The sequence below is a fragment of the Pempheris klunzingeri genome, chromosome 4 (genome assembly GCF_042242105.1).
Source record: "Pempheris klunzingeri isolate RE-2024b chromosome 4, fPemKlu1.hap1, whole genome shotgun sequence".
Taxonomy (NCBI): domain Eukaryota; kingdom Metazoa; phylum Chordata; class Actinopteri; order Acropomatiformes; family Pempheridae; genus Pempheris; species Pempheris klunzingeri.
In genome coordinates, this window is record NC_092015.1 from 25,240,714 (window position 1) to 25,264,918 (window position 24,205).

General features: G+C 40.2%; 2 protein-coding genes across 2 annotated transcripts in view; both read left to right on the forward strand.

Moving 5' to 3' along the window:
* LOC139199575 (alpha-2-macroglobulin-like) overlaps positions 1-24,205 on the forward strand; it is a 57,661-nt gene that overhangs the window by 32,847 nt on the left and 609 nt on the right. The gene's annotated exons all lie outside the window — the stretch shown is intronic.
* LOC139200039 (alpha-2-macroglobulin-like) lies at positions 1,620-22,279 on the forward strand. Its single transcript, XM_070829270.1, has 35 exons — positions 1,620-1,787; positions 1,943-2,123; positions 2,226-2,382; positions 2,804-2,856; positions 3,295-3,315; positions 3,830-3,995; positions 4,076-4,160; positions 4,276-4,426; positions 4,717-4,834; positions 4,932-5,041; positions 5,139-5,306; positions 5,447-5,674; positions 7,228-7,288; positions 7,398-7,543; positions 9,862-10,011; positions 10,211-10,357; positions 10,472-10,562; positions 10,665-10,818; positions 11,963-12,188; positions 14,166-14,292; positions 14,460-14,581; positions 14,687-14,738; positions 15,315-15,398; positions 15,588-15,764; positions 16,150-16,225; positions 17,278-17,434; positions 18,452-18,526; positions 19,070-19,232; positions 19,313-19,500; positions 19,797-20,009; positions 21,341-21,465; positions 21,723-21,813; positions 21,914-21,982; positions 22,065-22,170; positions 22,266-22,279. Exons 1-35 carry the CDS (start codon positions 1,702-1,704, stop codon positions 22,277-22,279), a joined length of 4,338 nt encoding a protein of 1,445 aa, XP_070685371.1. The 5' UTR covers positions 1,620-1,701.

Genomic DNA, 24,205 nt, shown 5'->3' on the forward strand with positions numbered 1-24,205 from the left:
GTATGCTGTTGCTGTTGCTGAGTGTGATCCTCATTAATATTCATCTTAGAGCAGCGCCAACTGCTTTATCCTTTTTATTGTCCCCTGACAAGACAAATTGAAGAGCCATTTACCTCTGTGTCATTACTTACCAAATTCCTGCATCTTGAGCCATCTGCTACTTCACCTGATGATTTGGAAATGACAAAATGGTTGGAACTGCTGTGCTCAAGAGGCAACTTTGTTTCCATGTTACAAATAGAGCTGCTCTGTTTTTCGCATTATCCTACTCTATGTGCTGTTAAAACCGGTTAGCAGTGTTCTATGAATGTTAAGAAAGGATATGGATTGTAAATCAAATGACTTTGACATGTGTACTTAGACTGTTTCCAACAGTGATGATGACAAAAAAAACTCTGAAAAAAAAACTTTTATTATCCAAAATAATTTTTTTACCTTTTAGTCCTTGGTGATGAGTCCTTGGAAATGAACAGTGCAAAGACAAGATGATGGCGTAGGTTTCCTTCAGTCTCATGTTGACCACCCGCTGGTTGGTTGCTGCATCACTTGCTGCATCATGATCACCTTCAGGTAAACCGTGCAAAAAATATGTGTGGTTATTATCACCAGTGTTTTGACCAGCTGCCTTAACAATGGTCAATGCAACATTGTTATTTCATACTTTCTCTCACAGGATGTACACTAAGTAGGCTATAGTAAATGAAATTTTGTGAACCATAATTAATTAACATGTTAAGACTTAACTGAATTTTAAATATTATGATATTTAGCCCTACAGTAAGTGTAAAAATCACTCTATTGCTAACACAAAAGTGGTTGCATAAAATGTTTGTATTTAAGTAGTCTTATGTAAATACAAGAAGGCTCTCTGTTTTCTTGTTGCACCATTTTAAACACTCATCGCAGTTCTTACTGTGTTGTAACATGATCAGTATTTGAGGACCTTATCAGTCCACAAAGTACACCTTAAGTAGGTAAACCTTAGTGAGAAAAAATGGTCTACTTTGGCCCTAGTAATCAGGTTATGAGCTGTTTGCATGACAAAATCAAACATCCCATGCTGGGTAAAGGGCGATGTTGCAACTCAACTTACTGTAACATCCATGTGTACAATTGATTTAGGAAAATAGTTAACTACAACCTGGTATTGTCAACATGGAATGAATGTGCTTAAAAACCTAGAATTAGATCAAATTAAATAGCTCTACAATAATTGCACCTACTGCGTGTAAAGCTATAAATGTTCCATTCGTTTGAAACTCAGAGACACGTTACAGTTCCTGTGTTTGTGTGTCCAACTATCTGTAGGAGTTAATGCACTGCTGTACAAACCAGCTGGACAAAATGTAAAATTTATATGACTTAATTTGAAATACTTTGGATTTTGTCGAATGTTTGTTTTTATACCCTGGTGCTATGGAAAATGTAATTTTCACATTTTAATTGTTATAGCTGGAAAGACATAAACTAATTAAAATAGTTAAAAAAGCATTAATTGTAGTCACCCTCATACACAATACATTAAACAACTTCAGCCCTATAAATGATTGACTTTTGGGTAACCAGACATCAAATAGAGGGGCCGCATGATAAGAAAGTTTGTGTGGGCGAGTGTGTGTGTCTGTGTGAAGCAGGGGTGGATTTCAGCATCAGAGGCTATTTAACAGATGCTGACTCTGAGACTCATCATCTCAGTCAGTCATGGGTCGGCCTGGGGTTCAGATGTGGACACTGACACTGTGTGTCTTCCTGACCTGGATGTGTGTTGGTGAAGCAGCGGCAGGACCGTAAGTTTACCTGGAGTGTCTTAAACAATAATAAAGCATGTATGTTTTGTGTAATTTAGTTCTAACTAGTTTACATGAATCGGAGGTAATGGTTTTCTTCCACGTCAGATCCAGTGAGGTATCTGCTGTATGTGTGCATGTGTCTGTGTCTGCAGACAGTACATGGTGGCCATTCCTGCAGTTCTTGAAGCTGGAGCAGAAACCAAATTCTGCATGAGTCTCCTGCAGCCCAACGAGTCTGTGGTCATGACCATCACTCTGTTGTCCCAAGAGAAGAATACAACCCTCTTCCAGAAGACATTAAGTAAAGAGTTTCATGACTGTGTTCAGTTTAAGGTCAGCATTTTGATGGACTTTTATTCATTTCCCCATTTTCATCAATTCTACATCCTTTGAAAAATGTGTTAATATAAAACGTGAAATATCTCTTTGTCACAGGCTCCTTTAGTGCAGAAAAAAGTGGTGCAGGAGTTTGAGGTGAAGGTACGGGGCCTCACATTTTACTCAAAAGAAGTCAGGAAAGTCATGATCAGTGTGTATCATCCAAGGACATTCGTCCAAACAGATAAACCAATCTACCTCCCTGGACAAACAGGTAACCCTGAGCTGATTATCTATGGTGTAATATAGAGAGTATATCTACCATATAAATGGGCACACTTCAGGCAAAACTATCCACCACTTTATTAAAGTCCAGGTTTGTGACCAGATAGTGGGATGCTAAGAGCTAATTCTGCTCTCTGAGCTGAAAGGGAGTTTTTCTCACAGGGATACTGAACGTTTTTCATCAATTACTTTTGCATCTCATGTTGAGTCCCCATAAGCTCTCATTCATTCTGGTATATAGTTAAGCTGAAGAAGTGGTTCTTGTCGGATTGATTGATTACTAAAGGAGGGATCAATGTAAAAGCCAATAGTAAATAATCTATTGTTCTGAGTGAGTTTCTGTCAGAATGTTTAACACTGCTGTTGATGAGCTATAAATGCTTGATGTAATCTCTTTGTGTTTCTCTCAGTGCATTTCAGAGTCGTCTCACTGGACTCCAAGTTCAGACCTGCCAGTCAGCTGGTGAGTGTTTGGACTGTATCTCCTTTCTTCTTCTCTTAACGTTTGATATTGGTGCAGGTTTTAATCAACCAGAGTTCTGTCTGTAATCAGTCAGCTCCTGGTGAAGCTCTGGGTCAATAGTCCAACCAGGGCCCCTTTAGGTAAAGTTGCTGTCTTCAAACATTTGTGCTGACGCTGTAGAAATGCTATCAAAGCTGAAGTCTAGTTTCTACAGACATTTTTTTAGTAATATTAATGTACTATAGTAACACTAATAAATTAATTTCCTGTTAATGTGTGTTACACATACCTGTGCAATGATTGTAAAACATCGAAGCATTGACTGCTAATCAATATGCCGTTGATGATTTCTTAAATAAAGAAAAATGGACGACTCAGACACAATATAAATCAACTGCTTTTTTAACAAATCTCTGTCTTTCTTGCTTTGCTTTGCAGTATAATATCATCGAAATTGAGGTAAGACAACACACGTATTTTTCTCATGTAAATTCAGCATGTTAACCTACTCCTAAACCCATCTAGAGCCTAAGCTTTCTCTGTGGTTAACATTTGAGTGCATGACCCAACCCCGATGAAAGTTTTGAGTCTGATATCAGTATCACACAGTTGTGACAATAATCACTGTAGCAGGAAGTTTTTTCAGGAATTACTTGAACTTATTTTACCAGTAATTTTGGTTGTATGTTGGCGATTTGCAGCATACACTGATACCATTATACAATATACTGGTCAGCATCCGTTTCACAGTAATTTCAAATAATATATTCTCAAAGTGTAGGATTGAACCTTTATTAAAAATGCTGAGAGTTGCACACTATCCAAATGTATGGCCCAGTTTCATCTGCTATCGTGACAAGGGGAAGGGGCAGCATGGTTAGCACTTAACTTCTGTCTGGCATGTATATGCCCCCCCCGTATTTACATTACTTTTATCATGAACACCCGTTCTTCCCATATATTTTGTTAACAGGATGCTAACAGCAACCGGATTGGACAGTGGCTGAACAAAACATCGAATGGTAAAATACTGCAGCTTTCTTACTCCTTGAACTCTGAGGCCCATGAAGGAACCTACCAAGTCATTGTCTCAATTGGTGAAGAGAAACTATATCACAGCTTCAAGGTGGAGAAATATGGTAAGTTGTGGTTCATTTCTGTACCTTCCATTCTGATGTATTTGTAAGCAAGAATACTAACAATCATATTTTGTCTCCAGTTTTACCTAAATTTGATGTAAAACTAGAAACAGCTGATGAAAAAAGCATTGAGCATGGAGAAATTGAAGCTGAAGTATGTGGAACGTAAGTAGAAGCTTCCATTCACTACACTCCATAACAGTAATCTAAAATAGGTCTGGTGTGGTGAGTGGCTGTTTTTCAACAACACAATGTTCTTTTCCTGTGTCCATCAATTTAGGTATACATACGGCCAGCCTGTACCAGGAACTGTTACAGCTGAGATGTGCCGACCTCTTAATCGCTATTGGTTTAGCTCCACTGTCATCACCCCTGACAATCCAGAGGGAATCCCAAAGATAACGGCCCCATGCTACAAGGAGACAAAACAGGTACAGTTGCTATAGCAACAGTCTCATAACTGCTGAAACAGTGTGCATATAGAGGTCGACCTCATATATACTTGCCCAGTATGTCTGTATACTGTACATATTTAACACAAAATTAGAACGAGTATCATATTGAAAGATGGCAACTCTAAATCCTTGTATGCTGTATCATCCTGTATCATAAGTCTGTGCATTTTGCTCTGGTTTTTCTCAGCACATGGCTATACAAGAGCCAAACCAATGGTCCGCCTGTCCATTTCATTTTATTTATCTTCTTTTATTGTACTTTCCAGATGGACAACAATGGCTGTGCAACTTTTTCCTTCAGGATGTCCACTTTCACAAAGCTGGACCAAAAGGTTCTTCAAGATGTACTGGACCTTAAGACCAAAGTGGAGGAGGAGGGGACCGGCAAGTCTTATAATATCTCAGAATTTTATTTTCAAAGGAGAGTTAGTATATCAAGACAATTACAATGTATTTAACCAGTATGGCATACTTTGTACAGGTATTTCACACCCACAAGAGAAGAGAATATCGATTTCATACGTTGTTGGAAAGCTGTCCTTCTTTGACACACCCAAGGTTTATAAACAAGGATCGAGCGTAGAGGGAAAAGTAAGTGCGTGTGGTCTTCACTTCTTTAATGTGATTCTTACAAAGTGCAAATGAAGCCATGTGCATTCTCAGTGATACAACTTTGTGCTGCCAACAGGTTAAAGCCGTTTATTACAATAATACGCCCATCCCTGACATGCCGGTGTACCTGTCTGAGGGTGAAACATGGTCGTCACGTCGGCTGCAGAACCTAACAACTAACAGTGACGGTGTCGCCACTTTCTCATTAGACTCAGCTGACCTTCATGAGAACACCCACCTCCATGTATGTAAACTGAAAATATGATGTGTAGGCAAAAAAATTTGTCAGTCACATCTTGATGCTTTGCTGAAGCTCTTTACCAACACTTTCTATTACATCAACCACCATGAGTTAATTTATCGTGTTTCTTTTCTGCAATCTAGGTAAGCAGCACACCAACACTGACCTACGCTGGTTATAGAACGCCATACTATGACGCCGGAGATCACATGTTGTCTTTGGCCCAAGTTTCTTCTCCAGACACGAAACCAGTCAGCTTCCTGGAGGTGAAGAACAGGGATAAACCACTTCCCTGCGACAGAGAAGAAGACATCTCCATTCAATACGTTGTAGCTGGAGAGGCTCAGGGCTCTGTGGATGTGATGTATCTGGTGAGTGGCTTATCCCCAGTTTAAAATGACCTTTATATCAGATGAATGACATTTGTCACACTAATACCATTAATCAATTTAACTAGAGAGACTGAAGGAACCAAAACTGTCCATGTTACCCAGGTGACTTTGTGCTCCGTGGAAATAATTTAGCCTGGAGTACAGTGATTAACGGCGATATATGCAGCCAAACGCTGGTTGATCTGCAAACAGAAATTGACTTTGGCATCATTATTTGTGAGGTACCCACAAAGCAAGCAAAAATTGTCTTAAATAAAGTCTGTGGATTAATTAATTGAAAAGGAACTATTATTTCACAAATAAAGCCAGGGACCTGTTTCACAAGGTTTACCAACTAACATTAGGTTAGGGTTAGGGTTATTTTAGCTTATTGAACACACTGAACATGTATGGCAAACCTTTTGACATGAACAACATAAACATATTCCACTAAATACTTGATAAAATGACAAAAGATCACACGCAAGAACAGCACAAAATGTTTTTGCTGTTATGGTGTTATGATCAATCAATCAATCTTTATCTATATAGCACCAATTCAAAACAGCGTTATCTCGAGACGCTTTACATAAAAAGCAGCTCAGACAAAACTTATTATTATCACAAAGGAAGGTTTTTAGCCTACTCTTAAATGTAGAGAGGGTGTCTGCCCCCCCCCCCCAACCCAGACTGGAAGGAGATTCCAGAGGAGAGGAGCCTGATAGCTGAAAGCTCTGGCTCCATCAGGCCTGCATTCTGGGAGCGCAGTGCTCTAGTGGGATAGTACGGTACTATGAGCTCTTTAAGATAAGATGGAGCCTGACCATTAACAGCTTTGCAGGTGAGGAGAAGGATTTTAAACTCTATTCTGGATTTTACTGGAAGCCAGTAAAGAGAAGCCAGTACAGGAGAAATATAGTCTCTTCTCTTAGTTCTCATCAGAACACGAGCAGCAGCGTTGTGGACCAGCTGGAGAGTCTTTAACGACTTATTGGGGCAGGAGTTGCAATAGTCTAACCTAGAAGTGACAAATGCATGGACTAGTTTTTCTACATCATCTATAGACGAGATGGGCCTGATTTTAGCAATATTACGTAGATGGAAAAAGGCAGTCCTGGAAATCTGTTTAATGTTGGAGTTAAAGGTCAAATCCTGATCAAAGATAACTCCCAGATTCCTCACAGTGGAGCTGGAGGCCAGAGTAGTGCCATCCAGAGCAGCTATGTTGTTAGAAAATGTGTCTCTATGGTGTTTAGGGCCAAGCAGAATAACTTCAGTTTAGTCTGAGTTTAGCAGCAGAAAATTGCTGCAGGACTTTATGTCCTTAAGGCAGACTTGGAGTTTAGTCAACTGATTGGATTCATCTGGCTTTATTGAGTATAGTATAACTGGGTATCATCTGCTTTAATTAATGGAGTGCTTCCTGATAATATTACCCAAAGGAAGCATATATAAGGCAAATAATATCGGTCCAAGCACCAAACCTTGCGGAACTCCACGTCTAACTTTATTATGATGTAGTCTGCTGTGTCATTTTCTCTCAAATTCTCCAGGTCTTATCCAGAGGTGCCATTGTCATGCAAGGAAGTAAAGGGATTAAAGTGCAAGAATTGGGTGAGCAAAGAAGGACCACTTAAAATGACCCTTAGAGTTTGCATGGCTATTGATTTTTGAATCATGTGAATGATGATTGTTGTTCAAAACATTTGTTTTGTTGTTTCAGTGACTGAGGGTGTGGTATCCTTTAGGCTGAAAGTGTCTCCAGACATGGCACCAGATGTCCAGGTTGTGGCTTACGCCATCCTCCCCAGTGAGAATGTGATTGCTCACAGTACTGACTTCTCCACTGAGAAATGCTTCAGTCACAAGGTAAGTGTGAGAAGAAAACGTGTGGTGCAACAACTGTGTAAATTCAAAGTCTATTTTAGTTCTGTGACAAAAGATCAACACATAGCCCTTGATTGAGCCAGTTATTATCTGTGTTTTGGTGGTGTAAACCACATGCAATCTTTGCTAACACAAGTTAGTGGCTATGGCACTTTTTTCAATTTCAAAGGCCTTCTGATTAAAGATCTGGGATATTTTAGAGTAAAACACTAATTTGTATCACATCACAAGATTGCAGGTTTAGTGCGTTCCTTGTCTTGTTAGCATTCTGCCAGTCATCTTTAGTCAACACTTAAAGCTAGACAGTGCATTCTGTTTTTCTGGTAGAAGCGTTGTTTATTAGACTGAGCTTAAATTTTGCTGTCAACTGGACTGCCTCGACTGCTGCTCGCCTAGTTAAGTTTGTTCTTAGCCTGGTGGCTAGGTGAAACATACACTTGTATTTAAGTTTTTAAGCTTTTAGCACTTTTATGGACTTTATTGAGGATTTGAATCATTTTGCCACCTTACTGTTTCAAAGATGAAGAAAAATATTACTTGTCTTGAAGATGAGCTCATAGAAAAAGAAACTGCTTCTCTCCAGAAATAGACAATGATCCCACTTTTCCATTGCCCAGCTCCAGCATCACAGGAGTACCAGAGTCTCAGGCTCTTTCAGCACAGCCTGAATATCTGTGGTCCCTCTTGAAAGTGAATTCCAAAGCAATGCACAGTTCTGCACCCTCTCATGTGGCTGCAGAGGCACTGCCACTTGTCAGCAGGGGAAGAGGTAATGCTCCAGTGAGTTGAACCCCACATCAACTAGAGCACTTGACTATAGCCAGCAAGGATATTCATGGTGCAAAGTATGTCTCCCCCTCCGCCAGGGTGGTTGCTACTACTGGCCCTGACTAATTTCATGCCCTGGATGAACGGCAGTATTTGCTTTTTTACACAAAACTGTCATAGAATAGACCATTTGCGAAAATCCACCCATCTTAAAGTTCACTTTCAGCATTTGAATGAACTTTTAACAAATTTCACGGTTAAGAATGCCAGAGCTATGTAGTTTGTAGCTGTACATCTCATTTCCGACATAATCTTAAAATCCTGTTTGACACTATGAGCAGTATTATCTCTCCTACAACATTTGGTATCAGTTGATGAGTGCAATAACTCTGTCTCCTTCTATGTTAGTAAGATAAATGACATACGAGCAAATATCATAAAACCCTCTCCCCATCATATATTTCTTTATATTCAATAACTCATTGACATCTGGTCATATTCCAGCTGATTTCCAACACGCCATTCTTCACAACCACTTCTCAAAATAGCTGGGCGCTGTCTTGAACTCAGCAAAAATGGTTGCAAAGAGGCTTGCATCTGTCTTAGTAGTCAAAAGTCAAGACTTTTGATAAGTTTCAGTCTGGTTTCTGTCAGTTGAATTCAATGGAAAAAGCTCTTCTAAGGGTCTAAAATAATATGTAATCAAATGATAGTGCTTTTCAATAAAATGATTTTGATACTGAGGACCACTGATGATTGAAAGACTCAGACAGTGGATTGGTATCTCTGGATCAGCTTTGGATTGATTCTCCTCATACTACAGACGGGACTTTTTCGGTTGCAGTTTGTAATAATGCCTCATCAACTGAATCCCTGCTTTGCGGTTAGGGATGTGCATTTAGATTGAAGCACAATTGATCGCTACCGGCTTAAGATGCTTGTCAAGGAGGGGTTGAATAATTTTGATTGTAGTAGTCATTAAAAGTGGCATATTGTGTTGAATTTTGGGAAACCACCAGTAATATTAATTATTTTTGAGCCATTTGAATTGATTTTGTTTGAGCTGTTCATTGAACACAGCTTAAAGCTTGTAAATTTTACCAATAACCCTAATTTGCAATGGGGGTTGAATAATTTTGAGTGCAACTATATATAGTACCACTAGGAATCTGAGGTCCTCGAATCAGGGGTTGTTGGGTGTCCATCACTCGAGGCTCAGGACAAAATCAGACTGTGCCTTTAAGGTTGTAACTCCTAGCTCCTTTGGAACTCTGTCCCATTGAATTTAAGATTTTTGGACTATGCACAGACCTTTAAAAAGCAGCTCAACATCCACCTTTTTAGACCTGCTTTTCTTTAATTTGAATGTTTGTTTGTTTTTTCCTTGTGTTTGCATTTAATATATGTTGCTCAGTCTCCTATTTGCTTGTTCATTTTATTGTTAAGCAGTTTGTGATGTCTTTTCTTGAAAGGTTCTATATAAATACACTTATCAATATTTTATTGATATGTGTGTTTTCTGTGTGTGCCAGGTGTCGCTGGAGTTTACTCCTGCCTCAGCTGTTCCAGGAGAACAGACCATCCTACAGGTCACAGCCCAGCCGGACTCTTTGTGTGGTGTGAGTGCCATCGACCAGAGCGTCCTCATCAAGGAGCCAGGAAAGACTCTGGAGGCAGACAGGGTAACTGTTGGAATCCATCACAAACAGATGTAGGCAAAATTAAATACCAAAGAGTTCTGTTCACATATGTAAGGAATATCCCTTAACACAAGTCTACCTTCTGAATAAAGGTTCTGTTTTGACAGTTATTTGATTATAGAGAAGGCCTTCAATCCCAAGTGTTACCTAAATGTCAGTGCTTCCATACCTTTCTTTTCAGATATTTGAATTGTTGCCTGTCACCAAATCATCCCATATTCCATACGAGGTAGAAGATCGTGTAGAATGCTTGCGTGTGAGACCGAGAAGATACATTATGCCACACCCTGGACGGGACCTGAATGATGATGCTTATTCAGTTTTTCAGGTTATTTCCTGCACAAAATTAATATACAATATCAATGATATATTAATATATTTTGTAGTTATACAATTAATTGACTTTTCAAAGATGCTCGTGTGTTGTTGTTGGATTATCTAGGGTGTAGGACTGAAGATGGCAACAAACTTGTTTATCAGAGTGCCTTCATGCCTCAAGTACAAAGGAAAAGAATACCATCAGGGACCATATGGTGACTTTTTTTCAAGTGGCACATTTTGAACATTTGTCAATATTTAAACAGGTCAGAATGTCATTGCTGCCTTCTGCTCCTGATTTTCTATTTTCTTTTCAGCTGTTGCTTATGACATGGAAAGGGCACCTCCAGCACTGGGACTTGCACCTAACTCTGTCGGAGTCGGTGGAGCCTATCTTCCACCACCACCCCCAATAGAGACAGTCCGCACTTTCTTCCCAGAGACATGGATATGGGACCTGGTGGAAGTTGGGTGAGCTTCCACCACAAAGGGCTTTGATTGCCATGAAATAGTGAAAACATTTTTTTGTTGTCTTTTTGAGCATGTGGACTAGCATTCTTCTCATTTTTATGTAACCTTAGAGCTTAAAGTTTATGACTCTTAAAAATATGTATTAATTATTTTGCATGTGTTTATTGTGTGATTGCGTAAGGGAAAAGGCATTTTTGGGCAAGTGTGAATTATGCTCAGGGTTATGCTCTGTGGCTCAGTGGTAGAGTGGGTGGTCCACCAATCAGAAGATTTGATGGTTTAAACCTCATGTCCTTAGGCAAGACACTGAACTCCAAGTTGCTCCTGAAGCATAGCTTCAGTGTGTGTGTGAATGTGTGTGAATGATTAGTTATATGCACTTGCACTGTGGTGAAATTTCCAAAAAATTCAGCTGTGTTCAATGAACAGCTCAAACAAGAACAACTGAAATAGCTCAACACAACTAATATCACAGTTGGTTTCTCCAAATTCAACACAAAATGCCACTAATGGCTCCTGCAGCCTAAAAATTATTCAACCCCGTGAATAGAATCCCTCAAAAGAGCACTCATTTGCAAACCAGGTGTTGTCTCAAGGCCTTATTAGTTGCATCAGGTGTGCTTGGGATAGACCATATCAAATGGCGCTAGGTTTGTGTTCCAAGTATTAGGAAATCCTAGGAGAAAATTTCATGCCATCTGTGATGAAGCTGAAGCTTGGGTATCATTGGGCCGTCCAACTGGACAATGATCCTTAGCACACCTCAAAGTCCATCAAGGCTTGGCTTCAGAAAAAGTCTTGGAAGATACTAAGCGGCTATCACAATCGCCTGACTTGAATCCCATAAAAAATCTCTGATGAGATTTGAAGAGGGCAGTTACAACACGCAAACCAAAGATTATTAGAGAAGATATTAGAGATCTAATATATTTAAATATTGTGTTGAGTATGGAGAAATGACCAGTAATATTAGTTGTGTTGAACTATTACTATATAATTTGTTCTTGTTTGAGTTGTTAATCAAACACAGCTGACAGTTTGTAAATTCAGCCAATATACCTAATTTGCATTGCAGGTTGAATAATTTTGGGTGCAACTGTAAGTGTGTTTTTCCAGCTAACATAATGTTTATGTGCTGATTCAGAGGGTCTGGAACCAAGGATGTGTCCCTCACAGCACCAGATACCATCACCACTTGGGAGACGGAGGCTTTCTGTTTGTCCACGCAGGGTTTTGGCTTAGCTCCACGTAAGGAGTTTAGAGTCTTCCAGCCTTTCTTCCTTGAGCTCAGCCTGCCTTACTCCATCATCCGGGGGGAGCACTTTGAACTGAAGGCAACCATCTTCAACTACCTGTCCAGCTGCATCATGGTAATCAACGCTTTTACATGAGCTACTGCTAACATCAGCATGCTAACATGCTCATAATGACAATGATAACATGCTGATGGTTAGCAGGTGCGAAGTTATTCTCCATCATAGTTTAGTTTGTTAGTGTTGACCGGATGATGGCAATAGATGAAAAGTTATCGAATCACCAAAGTTATTGCAATTCATCCTGTGGTGGAAATGAATTTGTCGTATCACTGTTTTTGGAAATTTATCCTATATTTATGCCATTTATGGCTTATGAAACCTGTGATTAACCAGTAATTCACTGGTTGTCTGTGGGAAACGCTTGTTTTAAAATCATTTTGTTCAAATTTCACACATATTAAGGACATATTAATCAATCTTCACAGCAAACAACCATAATAACTGTAACTGTATTACTGATAATAGGAATATGACAAATAAAGGGCAATATGACAATAGTGAATAACATTATGACAATGAGTGTATGAATAATGATAATTATAATAATAGACTAAAAATTGATAATGACTAATGATAGTAAAAGTGGTGGAGGAAGATACCAAGTTAGTAACATACATTTAGGGACATGAAGGATTGAGATGGAGAGGGAGAGGAGGAGAGAGGAGCTCAGTGCATCATGGGAAGTCCCTCGGTAGTCTAAGCCAATAGCAGCATAACTAGGGGCTGGTCCAAGGCCTGAGCTATAAGCTTTATCAAAAAGGACAGTTTTAAGCCTACTCTTAAACGTAGGGAGAGTGTCTGCCTCCTAGAACCAAACTTGAGGACGGTTCCACAGGAGAGGAGCTTGATTGGGGTGGCTGTGGTTCAGCGGCACAGTGGGTAGTCCCACAATCAGAAGGTCGGGGGTTCAATCCCCAGCTCCTGTGGGTCAACATGTCGTGTCCTTGTGCAAGACAATGATCAATATGATTTCTTGTCAGTGTGCATGCAGCAGAATCCACAAGAGCCTGGAGAGGTTTAGAGGCTTGTTGGGGCAGCCTAGAAATAAGGTATTGCAATAGTCCAGCCTTGAAGTGATAAATGCATGGACTAGTTTTTCAGCATCATTCATAGACAGGATGGGCCTGATGGAAAAAGGCAGTTCTTAAAATGTATTTTATGTGGGTGTTAAAGGACATATCCTAGAGATTCCTCACAGTGGAGCTGGAGGCCAGAGTAATGGCATCCACAGCAGCTATATTGTTGGAAAATGTGTCTCTAAGGTGTTTAGGGCCAAGCACAAAAACGTAAATTTTGTTGAGATTAGCAGCAGAAAATTGCTGGTCATCCAGAACTTTATGTTCTTAAGGCAGACTTTATCGATAAGTATAATTGGGTATCATCTGCATAACAGTGAAAATGTATGGACTGTTTCCTGATGATATTAGCCAGAGAAAGCAAATATATGATGAATAGTATTGGGCCGTGCAGAACTAATTCCTCTGTGCACAGATTGTTAACCTGTACAAACTGAAATCACAACACGTTGTGTTGTGGAGTCAGTAGAATTCAGTTAACCAAGGTTTTGTTTCGTTGATTCCATCCCTATTTTTTTCTCAGGGAAACACTGACTATCTATAACTTGGAGTATCTGAAACCAAAATATATCAGGATAAAGCACTATGACTATGGATATAGGGTAAAAAGACAAAAGTCTACTTGTAATAGATTACTTTAACCACTTCCTCCCCAAGGTGCAATCAACACTTTTCAAAGGAGCTTTTAAAGCATTGGTTAACCTGCAACTGATTGGACCAAACAAAATTTGGCAAACTGGTTTGATTTTATTAATCTCTCATGCAAGCTCTATCACCAAGGTTCTTACCAAGCGTCTTGTAAATATTTGAAGTAATTGTCATGTTCCAACTATAGTCAGTTTTCAAACTACTTGATCATTTGATGTCTGCTTTGAAGGGTCAAATGTACTTCTGCAGTTTGAACAGTTGTTTACATTTTCCAGCTTTAAAATACATTGTTGTCTCTCATGAACAGGTCACTGTGACTCCAGCCCCCTCCTTAGATTACACTCTCACTCCCCTCTCTGGTGACCAGTACACATCTTGTCTGTGTGGCAGCAAGCGCAAGACCCTCAGCTGGACCATGGCCCCCTCAGCCTTAGGTGAGAACCAAACTCTGATTCATACTGATGTGAACTGTTTAAGGGTGCCAAGGTGGAGGACTTGCTGCTCCTCTTTCCCCAGCACAGCCCTTTTCATCTCTATGAAATCAGTGAGATCCACCTCATTGACAAAATATTTCATATTGTGTTTGTTGATCCTTTTTTAGGGGTTGTGAATGTGTCTGTTACTGCTGAGGCTGTGGTATCCCACACTTTATGTGGCAATGAGATTGTGAGCGTGCCAGACAGAGGTCGCATTGATGTGGTCACGCGATCTCTCATAGTAAAGGTAGGAGTTTTAATAACAGGCTGACAGAGAAAAGTTTATCCATAATCCATTCGTTTGTAATACAACGTAGAAACTGTGGATCTCATTCCATTTCCGTCCTGTCAGGCTGAGGGAACTGAGATGACAAAGAACTACAACTGGCTGCTCTGCCCAAAAGGTCAGTATGGTTTATTGACTCCTTCAATAATTACAGGTACTTCACTGTGATTATAGCAATTGTGTCAAGTTCAGAGCTGGTGTCTTGAATTATTTTGATTAACATTTTATCAACCTAATGGAAGAACTGAGCATTTTGTGACATTGATCTTTTTTACAATCTCATTTGTTCCATAATTTACTGACCATCCAATAAAGGACATCATTGTTTTAGCAGTGTTGTGGTTAGCACTGTTGCCTCACAGCAAGAACGTTCCAGGTTCAAATCCAGGTTTGAACCTGGGGTCTTTCTTAGTGGAGTTCTCCCCATGCTTGCATGGGTTTTCTCTGGATACTCCAGCTTCTTCCCACAGTCCAAAGACATGCAGGTTAATTGGTCACTCTAAATTGCGTGTGAGTGTGATCCTGTAATTGACTGGCAACCAGTCCAGTCTGCTGGGATTGGCTCCAGCCCCCTGTGACCCTGAAGGATAAGTGGTATAGACAATGGATGAATGGATGATGGATGGATGGACTGTTTTAGCTCTTGTTGGTTTCTTTCTATGAGGTATTTGTTCTCTTCTCTTTCTATGCACAGGAGATGCTTTAACAGAGGAAATAGAGATACAACTCCCTGAGAACATGATTTATGGATCCGCCCGTGCTTCATTATCCATCCTGGGTAAACTGCTGAATTCACTTTAATTGAGTGTTGTTTTAAACAAACAAGGCAAGTTAACAGGTTTCAGTCCCTTGTAGCCACATTTATAAGGGCATCAATAATAAACATGGGTTTCTGTGGCTGGATTGTCCATTTGGAGATATAAACTTAGGTCAGTACATGTCTAAATGAGTCACGGTTCTTGTGCAGGGGACATCCTGGGCCGAGCCCTGAAGAACCTGGATGGGCTGCTCCAGATGCCATATGGATGCGGGGAGCAGAATATGGCGCTCCTTGCCCCCAACATCTACATCCTTCAGTACCTGAGAGGAACACAGCAGTTGACCCCAGCCATCATGGAAAAGTCTACCAACTTCTTGACCAGTGGTGAGTGTCTGTTGGTTTTATATTGCAGCTAAAAGGGAAGCATTTAAGATCCCTAGATATGTCTCATCTGTAACAGTCTGTTACTGGTTGCACAAAATCTGAGCAGAACATCTGTTCACCACTTGATAGAGCTCATCATTCTATTCATAGACCACAGATCAGGGGAACCATGGTGGCCGAGGTTACCACAGCATCTCCACCTTAACCCCTAGGCCGCCAAAGTGACCTTTGTTGCATGTCTTCCTCTCCCCTCATTTGCTGTCATCTCTCTTCTGTCAGCTGTCTAATAAATGCATCTTTGTTTGTACATTCAAATTTACAGAGATGTCATAAATCTGACAGTATAAGTAAGTGCCCTAATAAGAGTATTTCTATTGTTATACAGGTTACCAGAGACAGCTGAACTACAAACATCATGACGGTGCTTACAGCACATTTGGATCAGGAGCAGGGAACACTTGGTGAGAACATTAGTGGTCAAAAATCATAGATTACTTCGGCACATCTGGGAACTTTGGCTTGGCTTCACGTCGCCGCCCCTTTCTGGAAAACAAACAACACTTGCCATGGACTTTTATGTTAAATAGCAGCGCAAAACAATGCCAATAGAAACCACCTGAATGAAATCACTTTATAAATGACTTGAAGACACCATGTCAGGCAAATGTACATCCACTCTGCTTGACCTAGACAGGGCAAGATATATGGAAATGATTAATTTGATCAACATTCTCCAGAATCTGACTGGTGCAAGATTGTGCATCAGTAAGCCCACCCAGTGGCTGGAGGTGTTCTACAACTGGCCTAGCTAGTTGCGTGTTTTAATTGCGTTTTAACCTGTAAATTAAGGTTAACATACAAACACTAACTGTTGTAGCCTTTACAGAATGCGGGTCCAACTACAAGCTATTCTTGATTCCACCGTCCTGCTCTTGCATGTGCTATGGCTAAAGCACCTGTGCTAGTAACATTAGTCTCCAGCTTTAATATTAAATTTGTGAAAGTAAAGTTGCTTTGGCTATGAGCCCCTAAAGTAAGATAAGGTGGTGCAGGGTCAAGAAACACTGGTGACTCATTTTACACACTGGAAGACGAGCTGCTCAGTGGCTAACACTTGAGTATATAGCGTCAGCATGTAGCTTGGAGCGGTAAGACCCTTCTATCAGGATCTTCTTCAGGACATGGCGGGGGAATAAATCAGAGATCATCAACTCCACAGCATCTCCGTGGCGTATCATTCTAAATCTAAATTTGCTTGTTTAAGTGTGGATGTGGCTGCACTATGACAAAAACAAGCATGATGCTCTGGAAAATGTGATCTTATTTCTTAAATCCTAATATAACTCAAAGGTTCTTTCACAGTAATACCACCAATATACTGTAATGTATTGCTGATTAATGCATGAATTACCTTACTGGTATGTTTAGCATATTGTGGTGACTTAGTGAGTTACAGATAAAGTGCTTCCTGTTGTCTCATAGTTCATGTCTAGCTATGTTTTACTATCCTCAGGCTGACTGCTTTTGTGCTGAGATCTTTTGCCAAAGCCCAGTCTTTCATCTACATTGACCCTTCCAAGATTGACGAGTCTAAGACTTGGCTGGAAAGGAAACAACGAGAAACTGGCTGTTTTGAAAAGTCAGGAAGTCTCTTTAACAACAGAATGAAGGTAAGCTGAAAACACTGTTATTTCTCTACGAAAATGTCTGAAACTAAACCAAGGAACAATCCTGGCATTGGCCTGGGGCTGTCCAGGTCCTAGTGTGCGGCACAATGGGGTGCATGCTGGACCCTGTGTTTTTTGGGCTCCACCTTCATCTCACAGATGGTTCTCCTAAAACAAATCCCAACTAAACCCTTGAATGCATATATTTTTGAACAGTTAGCACCAAGGTTAGCTACCAAAACACTGTTAATTTGTAGCTACTTGAGCTGAAGATAATTCAACTTTTAATTATCGTATTTGAGACAACACAGAGCCATATGACATTAGGAAACTCAAAAGAGAGCTTCCACTGTGCTAACTTAACCAGCTAACATCTGTTAGCATGAAAGGGGAACGGTAGCCAGAAGTTTTAGATACGTTTTAGCAAAGTGTGACAGAACAAGAGAGACTCAAAAAAGGAAAACTACAAACCCGACAGCTCCTCTGGAGCCCTGCTAACTTTTAGAGGGGCTTGAAGCTAAGTTGTATTCCAGATAGTGTCAGTGAAGCAGTTCAGTTTCAATCATATGAATCACTTCTTCACAAATTGAGGGCTTTGTTTGAGTTTTTTTTTAATTTTTTATATTATGACGTCACAGACAGAGTTTCATTCAAGTACCTCCAAGAAGCTTTGAATTAAAAAAAAATTACACTTGGTACAGCCCAAAACTGAAGCATGTTAGACATATTAATTGTTACTGAATGACATCTTGCTAAAGCAAAAATTAAATGCAAATGCACCATCAGCTTTCAATCAGTACTTACTAATGCCAGCCAGGGGTCGGTTGTACCAAATTAACCACATGCGAGCAGTGATTTGCAATGTGAGATAATTCCCTCTCACGTCCATTTTAACAGGTTTCATCTATCAAAACAAACATGACTGTAACTCATATGAGAGCCCTGTAGGACTCATTTTTATTTTGTTTTTGTTTGGAGGTACAGTGATGTTAACGTCTGTATGATGCTTCCTCTCTACAGGGAGGTGTGTCTGATGAAGTGACTCTCAGTGCCTACATCACTGCTGCCTTCTTGGAGATGAATACATCCGTAAATGTGAGTAAACTTTTCCCAGCTCTAATGTATCATTTTCAAGATATAAAAAGCCAATAACTTTTAGTCAGAATCCTTTCTTTTTTTCAATCTCAAACTTTTGCAAATAAATGTGCACATTGATTATTTTTCAGCATTAATTTTCACTTTGTTTTCCCAGTCTGCAGGATCTTACATCATTGATGTTTATTTCTGTTTGAAAGGTTCCAGATACTGTTTCAAAAATGCACTGCAGTGTATTTAGTTTAGAATATAGGCATAAAACTTATGTGACAGGCTGATCAAAGAAACCCATGCAGATCTCTTTTTCAAAAAGTTGAACAAATAAGAACTACATCATTCATTTGAATGCAACCAGTGTAGTCTAGTCCTAACCCACATTGAAGAATTGACCTTGTCTCATTCATTTTTGGTGCTGTGTGATTATTCCTTGGCACTTGACTTTAGGAATTTGTTGAAGACAAAATTGTAATAAAATAGAATTAACTTGCTGTCTTTACATTGATAATATCAAGTGATCATATGTGCTCTCTGAATCTCCTGTAGGATCCTGTGGTGAATCAGAGCCTGTCTTGTCTCAGGGAGTCCATCGGTGACCTCAGCAACACCTACACCACAGCACTGCTGGCATACGTCTTCACCCTGGCAGGAGACATGGAGACACGTGCTCACCTTCTGAAGCATCTAGACACCGTTGCATTAAACCAAGGTGAGTCATCCTCCTGAAGGAAACCTTCAGTACTGCCTTCATTACTGTGTAGTAATGTAGCTCACCTTGTCTGTTTGTAGGTGGTTTTCTCCACTGGTCTCAGACAGCAACAGAAACCTCAGCCTCTCTTTCTGTGGAGATCAGCTCCTATGTGTTGCTGGCCAAACTCAGCGCCTCCCCTACTGCTGCAGACGTGGGCTACGGCACCCGCATCGTCAGATGGCTGACGACTCAGCAGAACTATTATGGAGGCTTCTCCTCCACACAGGTGCGGCCCGAACACTGAAGCTTAGCCATTTAGTCACTGTCTTGTGAAAACCATGTGCCTCTAAAACACCACCTTTTCATAAGCTAAGCCAAACAGCTCTGTGTGTCTTCTTTGTGACAATGTATTTTCCAGCATGTTCAACAGGCTTTTAGTTTTATTAAGCTTATTTGTTGCAGTAGTTGTTGCATTTTCTTAACCTACAAAGGAATACTAAAATCAAAATCCCAGGACAGCAACATTACCCACAACTTCCGTGTGTGTGTGTGTGTGTGTGTGTGTGTTCATGTGTGTTGTAGGACACAGTGGTGGCTCTTCAGGCTCTGGCTCTCTACTCTACTCTGGTGTTCAGTGCAGAGGGTTCAAGCACAGTGACGGTCCATTCCCCCAGTGGTCAGCTGACATTTGATGTGAACCAGGACAACAAACTGCTGTACCAGGAAAAGATGCTGCATGATGTGACAGGAAAGTACAGCCTGGAGGTGAAGGGCTCTGCATGTGCTTCAATGCAGGTCAGTGGTATCTGCAGCACTTCCTTTTTCCGTTATTAAATTAAATACACCAGCACACATACTGCTAATATAACTATGCACCATTGTTAGCAGCCCATTCGGGAGAGAACTTTAGAAGTTCCATACCACCGATTTCTTAAACAAGCCCAGGAGTTATGGAAGGTTAATTAAGGGTCAGATGTAAATAACAACATGTCATCAGCATAAAGTGAAACATTGTGTTCTGAGCCCCCACGGTGAATACCTTTGATGCCAACACTTTCTGTCAAAGCAATAGCCAATGGTTCCATTGACAGAACAAAAATAGACCATTCTTGTGACACTTTGAAGTTCAGAGAAAGCAGAGAAGTAGTTGTCAGTATGGGGGGATGAATAAAAAAATAATTTTGATAGTCATTGTGTCCTACCGTAAAGCCGAAGTGATGTCCGAAAAAACTAACACACTTATGTAATAAGTTATTCAACTTCAGGGGAAAAGAGCAGATGAGCTGCTGCACACAGCAAACACCACATTTAATGAATGATGCTATTGTTCATCTACGAGTTATTTATAAAACTTTCAGCTGTATCTCACTAGTCACGTTTCCAAATGTTTCAAATTGACTTTTTTGGATCTTTTTTTTTTTTATATTCTTTTTATTGAGTTTTATGGTATGTGCAAATAATAATAAACAAGCAAACAAGAAGGCAAGAACAAAAACAAAACAATCCCACCCACTACAAAACTAACTTCATGCACTGCAATACAATATACAGAATTTTACAGAAATAAATGCAACCACATATACTTATCAGACAGATTTAAAAAAAAAACAAAAAAAAAAAACATTGCGTCCTTCAGTGAGATATTGAATTATTATGCTATGGAGCTACGGTCAGAGTTTTTTGTAGAAAAGTATGCAGAGGTGTCCAGAGTCTCCAAAATTTTTCTGATTTATGATTCAGATCGTAGGTCAGTTTTTCCAAAGGAAGAAGGGCCGATATCTGAGACATCCACATATTGACCGTAGGGACCTGGGGGGCCGACCATCGCAGTAATATGCATTTCTTAGCAAGGAATAACAGGATTGTCAATAGAGACCTTGTATCTGTGTCAAAAAGATTACCAGGAGCATGGTTTAACAAATAGAGAGAGGATGACATTGTGAAACGTTTACCAGTCACTTCCTGGATAACAGAGTGTACACCTTTCCAAAACATTTTGATGTGATCACATGACCAGAACAAATGGATAAATGACCCCTTATGAACTTTACATTTATAACAAAGGTTTGAGCTGTTGGAGAAGACTTTTTTGGATCTTAAACCTTCCTTGTGTATCATTTTCCCAGATTTCTGTTCGCTATAACATCCCAACACCTGCTGAAGTCACCACCTTGAGTGTGGCGGTCAAACCAGAAGCTGACTGTGCTGGTGAATCTCGGAGACCCAAAGTCACTCTGAAGCTGACATCCCTGTAAGTAATCATCAACAGTTACATCCACGTTACAGCAATCAATACAATACAATGATCCCCTGCATCTACCAGCTTGAACTACACTATTCATACATATCTTGGTGTCTGAATGACTAGTAGGTATTAATCAGAAACAAGAGTTATGTTGCTCAAAGAAACCAGACAGCATTAGTTCAGATCCAACACAGTATGAAGAGCTATGAAGAACAAGAGGAAACCTCACTGAGTAACATCATATTTTTATGCCTGTATTACAGATATCGTGGAAAGGAGATGAGCACTAACATGGTGATCCTGGATATTAAAATGCTCTCTGGATTTGTTCCAGATCCAGAGTCTTTGAAGAGGGTTAGTAATTACAGTAACTTTAACTTGACTAGATTAGCTAGATAGAATAGCTTTCCTCTGTTTTTGTTGAACGACCCAGCTGAATATAGTCTCCTCACAGCTCAAAGATGCCCTGCTGGTGGATCGTGTTGAACAGAAGGAAGATCATGTTGTGGTGTACCTGCAGGAGGTGAGAGGACTTCACAGTGAGGAACAATGCATGATGGTCTCCGGATTGTTACTGATGATGTCATCTGTATTTCCTCCAACAGTTAGTAAAGGACATAGGCATCCACCACAGCTTAGAGCTGGTACAGGAGATCCCGGTGCAGAACATGAAGCCAGCCGTGGTCAAGATCTACGACTACTATCAGCCAAGTAAATCAGATACTCAACCCTCAACCCTAACATATATTTCAGAGACTACCAAATCCTACAACTTAAAACTTCTGACTTTAATGTTCTGTGGAAAGATTCCAGCACATAATCTCTCTACAATTAAGCACATACAGTATAAAAATTATAGTATTTCAGACAGGCTCCTAAAGCAGCTGGAAAACATAGTCAGAATTTTTTTTAATTTTTTTTTCATATTCATCATATTTATGTCAATGAATCAATCAATCAATCATCAATCAATCTTTATTTATATAGCGCCAATTCACAACAGTGTTATCTCTAGACGCTTTACATAAAGAGCAGGTCTAGACCAAACTCTTTTAACTAAGAGAGAGAGACCCAACGATTCAGGAATTCAAAATTAAGGATTCAAGAATTCCCACATGAGCAAGCATCAGATACTATATTGAGCAACAGTGGCAGGAAAAACTCCCCTTTAACGGGAAGAAACCTCGAACAGACCCAGGCTCAATGTGGGTGGCTTCTGTAAGGGTCCGCGTTGGGTGGAGGGGAGAGAGGGAGAGAGGGAGGGAGAGATAGAGAGAGAGAGGGAGAGAGAGAGAGACACACACACAACACAAACAGCAACCAATGTATTAACAGTGACTATAGCACTAACAATAGGAGTGTGACTAAGGATTGGTGGCACGCCATATCCTTTCTAGTTTGCGTGAATATTGCTTAAGCTCACGTGTCTGGGAATTATACCAGGGAGCTTGTCTCTTTTCTTTAATTCTCTTCTTTTTTAGAGGGGCGCTAGAGTCTAGTGTCATTCACAGTGAACCTGCAGCACTATCGACCAAATAATCAATTTGGGAGGGGCTAAGATTAGCATGGGGGTCATCCACAGCACAGGGACACACAGGCTGAAATACTGAAGGAATCACCTCCTTGAATTTGGCAACAGCACTATCAGATAAGCATCTAGTGAGGACCTCTCCGTCATATAGTGCATAGTCCAGTAGCAAGAAATCAAATGTTATCAGGTAATGGTCTGATAGAATAGAGTTATGTGGAAAGACTGTTAACTGTTCAATTTCAACACCATAAGCCAAAACAAGGTCAAGAGTGTGGTTAAAACAGTGAGTGGGTTCATTTACACTCTGGGAGAAGCCAATTGAGTCCAATAGTGAGACAAAAGCAGCGCTCATCATTTTCATTGTCCACATGAATATTAAAGTCACCTACTATAATCACTTTGTCCACACTAAGGACTAAGTCTGATAAAAACATTGAAAACTCAGTTAAGAATTCAGAGTATGGGCCAGGAGGGCGGTACACTGTGACAACCAACACTGGTTTTAGTGTTTTCCAGGTTGGGTGTGAAAAACTAAGAGTAAGACTTTCAAAGGAGTTATAATTAAGTTTGGGTCTAGGTTGGACTATTAAACTAGTGTTAAAGATTGCTGCAACTCCACCTCCACGTCCAGAATCTCGGGGAATATGGGTATTAATATGACTGGGAGGAGTGGCCTCATTAAGACTAACATACTCCTCAGGACGTAGCCAGGTTTCTGTCAGACATAATAAATCAATATGATGGTCAGATATCAGATCGTTTACTAAAACAGCTTTGGATGGCAGTGACTAAAAGATTAGCAGTATGATATTATTGAAAAATGTGACGAGTAGCCGATGATCCGCAGCAGTGATTCATGAAGCAGAGAACCACATCAGCAGGACCAGGACCAGGATCCACAGGAACCTGAGAGATGAGAAAAGCACAGAAAGGCTCCGGGGAAGATAGCAAGTTAGAGGCAGACATTCAGCGGACATGAGACATAATGATGGAGAGGAAGAGGAGGATAGAGAATAGAGAGGAGCTCAGTGCACCATAGGAGTCCCCCGGCAGTCTGAGCCTATAGCAGCATAACTAGGGGCTGGTCTAAGGCCTGATCCAGCACTTAACTATATGCCTTGTCAAAAAGGAAGGTTTTTAGTCTAATCTTAAATGTAGAGAGGGTGTCTGCCCCCCCGAACCCAAACTGGAAGGAGATTCCACAGGAGAGGAGCC